Source organism: Trypanosoma rangeli (assembly GCF_003719475.1).
Source record: "Trypanosoma rangeli strain AM80 chromosome Unknown Tra_15.4_contig_00571, whole genome shotgun sequence".
NCBI classification, from domain to species: domain Eukaryota; phylum Euglenozoa; class Kinetoplastea; order Trypanosomatida; family Trypanosomatidae; genus Trypanosoma; species Trypanosoma rangeli.
Genome location: NW_021706318.1, coordinates 1 through 6,147, shown reverse-complemented (window position 1 = coordinate 6,147; position 6,147 = coordinate 1). Strand labels below are relative to the sequence as shown.

The 6,147-nt window shown below is 47.5% G+C and overlaps 3 protein-coding genes across 3 annotated transcripts, besides 6 other annotated features; all 3 read left to right on the top strand.

Moving 5' to 3' along the window:
• Position 1: 1 nt before the first annotated feature.
• Positions 2-39: a microsatellite.
• Positions 40-96: 57 nt separating this feature from the next.
• Positions 97-1,728, top strand: TraAM80_09386 (uncharacterized protein; the record flags this gene model as incomplete). Its single annotated transcript, XM_029386073.1, has 1 exon — positions 97-1,728. One exon carries the CDS (start codon positions 97-99, stop codon positions 1,726-1,728), a length of 1,632 nt encoding a protein of 543 aa, XP_029234071.1.
• Positions 1,729-2,058: 330 nt separating this feature from the next.
• Positions 2,059-2,082: a microsatellite.
• A 147-nt stretch (positions 2,083-2,229) lies between these two features.
• Positions 2,230-2,258: a microsatellite.
• Positions 2,259-2,309: 51 nt separating this feature from the next.
• Positions 2,310-2,374: a sequence feature (A-rich).
• A 183-nt stretch (positions 2,375-2,557) lies between these two features.
• Positions 2,558-2,620: a microsatellite.
• A 745-nt stretch (positions 2,621-3,365) lies between these two features.
• Positions 3,366-4,937, top strand: TraAM80_09385 (uncharacterized protein; the record flags this gene model as incomplete). The annotated part of the gene is made up of 1 exon (XM_029386072.1): positions 3,366-4,937. The coding sequence occupies one exon, from the start codon at positions 3,366-3,368 to the stop codon at positions 4,935-4,937; it is 1,572 nt and encodes a 523-aa protein (XP_029234070.1).
• A 342-nt stretch (positions 4,938-5,279) lies between these two features.
• On the top strand, positions 5,280-5,918 carry TraAM80_09384 (uncharacterized protein; the record flags this gene model as incomplete). The annotated part of the gene is made up of 1 exon (XM_029386071.1): positions 5,280-5,918. One exon carries the CDS (start codon positions 5,280-5,282, stop codon positions 5,916-5,918), a length of 639 nt encoding a protein of 212 aa, XP_029234069.1.
• A 201-nt stretch (positions 5,919-6,119) lies between these two features.
• Positions 6,120-6,147: a microsatellite.

The following is a 6,147-nucleotide window of genomic DNA, read 5'->3' as shown; positions in this document are numbered from 1 at the left end:
TTATATATATATATATATATATATATATATATATATATAGTCGTGTATGTGTGTGCGCCTTCAGTGTCTTTATGCTGACGGCTTGCGAAGACAACAATGACACGAAAACATAAAACAGCTCTGCCTTTCAAAGGTGCAGGAACCTCTTTGTTAGGTTCAGAAACGGAAGTTCTTGATACTACGGTCGAAAGCAAGAGTAGCCAATGCAGTAACAGCAATGACGTCTCATTGGAGATGCAGACATCCGGGGAAGCGTCCGACCTTGAGAGCAAGATCTCATTAAAACCCGATGCGCTGCTTTCCAGCGAGCAAGGTGATGGTGCAACGTCTGCTCACATGGAGTCCCAGAAGAAGAAGAAGAAGAAGAAGCATAAAAAAGGCAGGGATACTGATGGAATGGGACTGTTCCTGTATGTTCACTTTTTCCTTTGGCCAATTGCGCGCTCTGCCTCTGGGCCTCCCAGCACGGGTACTTTAACCCCAAGATTGCAGAAAATTGCTCAGAGCATTGAAGGTCTGTTTCCAGCCGGTACGCGCTTTGAGGTTCGCCGTGAAGTTCGCTTAAATCGTCATGTAAACCAAAGGGATCATATGAAAATGGCCAATTTTCACGTAAAACGAGATTTGCCGAAGTGCAAAATCACTCTATGTGAGGAACATCGATTTATGCCGGCTAACTATGCAGACGTTTTGTCTCCATGCGATGAGTTGCCGTTCCATATGGCGTTTATATTTGATCCTACGCTTGTGGCAGAGGTGACACACTATACGAATCTACGTCACATTTCCAAAAAGGGAAAATACGTAGTTCCAGACACATACTTTGTGGCTGTGTTCAGAGGTGTTGAGATATTCTCTATTCGTGAGCTTGTGGAAGCCTTTTTTCGCGCCTATTTGGAGAAGACTGAGGAGGAGATTGAGAAAAATCACCCCTTTCAGCGTATTTCCCCCGCTGAGAGATGCGCTATTCACGAGCTGTCCAATTCATCTGCGGCAAAAGCGGCTGCTACGGAGCAGGACAAACCTGCTGAGATGTCAGACACAATTCCGGTGGAGTTGGTGTCACCTCGAGCTTTTCTTGAAGCAAAGGAACATTACAAATTGATCCGTTTCCCTGTACAACAGGTTTTGGTGCGTGACAGAGAATTGGGAGTGATGGTGCTTGGCCGCGCAATGGACAAACATGTTATTGGCCCTCCAGCCCGTCCCTCGACGGCGTCCAAACAGGTTTCAGATTCCAAAAGCAGCGATCAAAGCGGGACACACTCTACACAAACGAGAAGTGAAAATGAACTTATTCGCGTACCTTCACCACTTTTGCCGCCATTTGCACTCTGGCATCTCACCGGTGCCACAGTGGAGGTGGTCGGTCTCTTCACACGTCCTTCTTCATCCATCCCGGAGTTCCGTGTTCGATGCAGCCGCCATGACAATGACGACGTTACACTTTCACAATGGTCACAGAAATCAAAAAAAAAGCGAACAAGGGAAGGCCAGGCTCCCCTCATTATGTCCTTGGAAGATGCTCATCACTTTCTTTCTGGTCTCCAAGAAAAGGAGATGCCAAAACGAGGGATGAAATGGCGGGTCGCGTCTTCTGTTTCTTCCAGTGGCACGAATACTTTGACTTCTTTCAACGAGGCTTTGGACGCCTTCAGATTGTATAATGAGATGGGCCCCACTCTCGGATGGCTGTTGCGCTCCAGCACGGCGTTCCTCATTGTCTAGAGGATCTCTCTGAGGAGGGGCGAGGGAGTGTGTGTGTGAAAAAAAAAAAGTTGTCACATTACTCTGGGGTTTTCTAATGTTTTTAACTGTTTTTGATTTGTTATTTGCGCCAGGAGCGTGTTGGCCGTGGGGTGGTCGGCCTCACCGGCAGAAGGATAGGAGTAGCATAAATAATACGCACACAGAAAATAAAAGGAAAATGAACAGTTTGCGCTTAACAAAAGGTGCCAAAAGGAGGTTTCTGTATTGGCACCCATAACTACCTTAAAGTGAAACAAAACGAAAACAAAGTCATTTCTCATCTGTATTTCCCTTTTGACGCTAATTGCATTTGTTTTTTTTTTTTTTTTTTTTACTGGATTGTGAAATCATAATTCTGCCCGGGGGCGTCTGTGGCGCTCAAAGACGAAAAGTGTGTGAGGGATGGTGAGAGAGAGGAGCAGAGGAAGAAACGGAAAATAAAATAAAGGTGATGGATCTGATAAGCAAGCAAAAGAAGATTATATATATATATATAATATATATATATAAGGAATAAAAGACACGAGTCCGTCCGTCTATGTGTTGGGAAATTATTATTCTTATTTTTTGTTTTGTTTTTTGATCACTTTATTGATGTTAGTTAGTGTTGTTTGTTTGTTTGTTTTCATCGCCAGTGGGACAGTTAAGTCGCTGGGGCTATCCACCGTGTGCACGTCCAGTCGTGCGAGACACGGCAATAACGATAAACCCCATGCAGACCGATAAACCAATGATTAAGCGTGCGGATTTATTAGACCTCATACGCGTCAAATAGAAGCGCTGCTTTCTTTATGTCAGAAATGGAAAAGTTTTTGTTGTTGTTGATGTTGATGTTGTTGTCGTCGTCGTCGATGTTGTTGTTGATGGTGTTTGGGCATTTTCTTTACATTCCTTCTATCGATATCTTTATCGATACATCTTTTACCGCCCGCTCTTTCTCCTTTTCTCTCTCGTGTTTGCGTGTTGAGCTTCTTTCGCATGGGAATGAGATGGCGAGGACCCGGGGATAGAAGAATTTCGACGCACTCACAAGAGAGATGAGGGCTGGAGACAGATAGGGAAAAGGTGTGGCTCGCCGCCATGACTTTCTTTAACAAGTAGGGATGCGTGTGTTGTACTTTTTGTGTCCGTCCTCCTCGGACAGGCGACAATTTAATAATGAAAGCAAGTGAGTGAAAATGAGTATCTTTTTCTCCATTTTGTTTGAAGAGTAATTTTTCTGCCAATATTGACGCTGGCAATGGCGCTTCAATTTGTATTTGCACACAACTTTTTTTTTTTGTTCCTCTTCTTGTGAAGGGAAATCGCAGAATCTTCAGGGGAGGTTTTTTTTTTTTCTCATTCCTTGTTTCTCTTGCTTTACCTTGCCGAACGGAGAAGGCGTAGTGGGACTATCATGCCACTTTACCCTGTCGATGTGGTGCTGCTGCCGTTTGTATTGGGGGCTAGGAATGCGTTTTTCTTTCGTCTTTTTTTTCCCCCCCCCCCCCCCTTTCCCACGCACACACAAACTGCATGAAAACAATACTGAACTGAGGAAGGAGACCCCGTGCAGAGGAACGAGGTGGAGGGGCTGACGGGCAACTCCGCAACTAAGATCACGACTGTTGTGGTGAATGCTGCACCGTAGTGCTGTTGTGCGCTGGGTCCCACGCTACGCCCGTCAATGCCCTTGGGTACGACCGAGGGGGCAAAGGGCGGCAGCAGCCGCGGGGAGGGCGAATGTTGCCTCAAACTGTTCACCGATGTTTTTAGCCGTAAACGAGGATAATGGAGAAGTGATGATGGCAACCAAGGCAAGACAGCATGATGTACAAAAAGAGGCGTCATCGGCGTTGGACCCAACGGTCACTGGTGTGTCACAAATGTTGTTGCGAAAAGCAGAAACGCTTCTCCATCGTTGGAAAAACTTGAATGAGACGATGTTAATTCACTGCATCGGGGGCGTCCCTTTCATTGCCCGCAACCTCTCTCCAAATAAGATGAAGGAGTCTTTTCTAAAACAAGAGCAAGATGCCGTGTCGTTTATGGCCCAAACAGAAGTGTTCGCTGTTGTCAAGGATATGCTTCCTTTATCAACGCATCAAGGCGACATTGGGGATCGAAGTGAAACAGACGAGATTCGGAACAACCCACAGGAAGACTCGAGGCAGGGGGGCGGATTAACTTGTCGCACTAGCAGTATGGTGGTTATTCCCGATGAGGCCACGACAGATGCAGTGAAGTACTTGGAGCAACTCGGAAAGCATCGCATAGAGGCAGTGCAAGGCAAAGCTGACCTAGTGAAGGGTTCATCCCCTACTTTACCTGTGATATTTTCTCTGCCTGAAATTGTAGTATTTCTTCAACTCTACGATGAGATGAATTGTGAGGATGGTGAATTGCTTCTGCGCTTACTTGCAGAATTACGGCGCATCGTTTTTTCAGCAAGGAAAGAAGTTGGTGATGAAAAACGTATGTTGAGTGAAGCTGAGGAAGGCGTCGTCTCACGGCTGCTTTTGACGCTCTCCAGTCTTGGGATTGCAGAGGAACATGTGCTGCAACGGCTGGTAACGGTTAACGGTGGACGCTTCATGTCAAGAGCGAAGCTTGCTCGATATTCAGAAGCTGACCTTGTTCGTTTACTGGTGGCCTTCGGCCGTTTTAAGCTTCACCATGAGCCTTGTTTCAATGTAACGGCAAAAACCTTGCGGCGGAAGTCATTGTGTAGCCCCCTCAGGTCATTCCGTCGCCGTGCGCTGGCCTACGCATCAGGTGCTGTTTCCGAAGGAAACACGAAGAGGGTTAGTGTTTCTTCCTTGATGGCGGGGCTCACGCTGAATGACTTGTTGGAGGCATTAACGGCCATAGCGCTTAGTTTGTGTCGCGATGTGGAGGTTGTGGAGTTGCTTGCGGCAAGTATTGTCACCGCTGTGGAGGAGGAAGAAGATAGGGGGCGCTCCAACAGAGGAGAGGCGCAGACACGAGACGAGGAATTGGGTTTTGTTAGAACGCTGCAAGTTCATAGGGCGACAAAAGTTTGCGAGCAAATGGAGCTGGCACAGCCGGCGCTAGCGCAGCTGCTTCATCGTCTTTCTATTCGTTATGGTGGGGTGCTTGCTGATGGTGGCGAAGATGCTCTGAGCCCAGAGCGGGTTGGATTTTACGACTTCATCACGGCAGATTTGGTGAAGGTGCGTCATAGCTGAAGCATGAAACGGATTTTCTCGTTTTGTGTTAGCTATCTTGCAGATGATTCTGGTGGTTTTTTTTTGTTTTTCGTCGCTTTGTTGCCGCCTTTTCGTGCCATCCGCTGTGTCTTTTCTTTCTGCCACGAAGTAGCTCAATGCTTGGTGATATTGCCCTGTTTTTTTTTTTCTTTGCCGCTTTGCACCACCATGCTTTGATGCCCGGCATCGAGCAGAGTTTTGTGTCTGCGCCCAAAAAAGTTCATTTTTCTCAAGGCTGTATCTCCGCAGTACGCGAGTCGAAATAAAAGAAAAAAGACAAAGACAATATAATTGGCTAACGGGAACCAGTGCAGTTTGGTTATGCAAGAGTCACTGAGTTTTGCTGAGGTGGTCGCCAGAGGCGCGTCCACTCTTTCCGCCGAGCTGGGCGGCGTCGTGGCATACAACCTGTGTGCCACAACCGACGCGACGCCACCGTTGGGGTGCCCAACGGATTCCGCCCCTATCGGGGGTGCAGGCCCTTTGCCGATAGTTCGACCCGCCGGTGGGGAGACTTACGTCGAAGCCGTCAAGTCGCGGAGCTTGAAACTAAACGGTGTTCCGGTGAATGTTGGGAAGGTGCTTGGTTGTGTGGAGTCTCAGACGAACTCAACGTTGCAAGAACAGGAGTCCGTGCTCTCATCTTGGGCTGATGATGATCAGTGCTTTTTTGACTCCATACGCATCGCCCATGAGGAAGCTGAGAAGAGCAAGGATACGGAGCGACCGCAGCAGAGAAGAGGCAGCGGCCAATCTGAGGGTGGCTTCAAGCAAAAGCGCGTTGGACGCAGATGGCGGTTTATCAGTGGCGGCGAGAGCAGCAACAACTCTGGCGGGAGGCGCAGGGGACCTCACAGCAATAACAATAATAGTAAACTCAAGTATTGCAACGCCTTTCAGAAGATGGGCGGTACTGAGCCGCCAAATCTCTCCGGCGGACGCTTTGCATCGCTGCGTTAACCCTCACCCGGGGCGTGAAAAAAAAAAAAACGCAAGAACGTGAGTAATCAATTGAGGTTGCGCGGGGTAGTAGCAAAAATCAAAAAAAAAGCCAAAGAGGTGAAGGGAAGAAGCGTTGAGTTGTCACTTGGAGAAAGTGAAAAATAAAAAGGAATACCAACAGCTGTGCCTGTGCGAAGAACACCCACGCACGAAAGGACCATATATGTATATATATATATATATATAT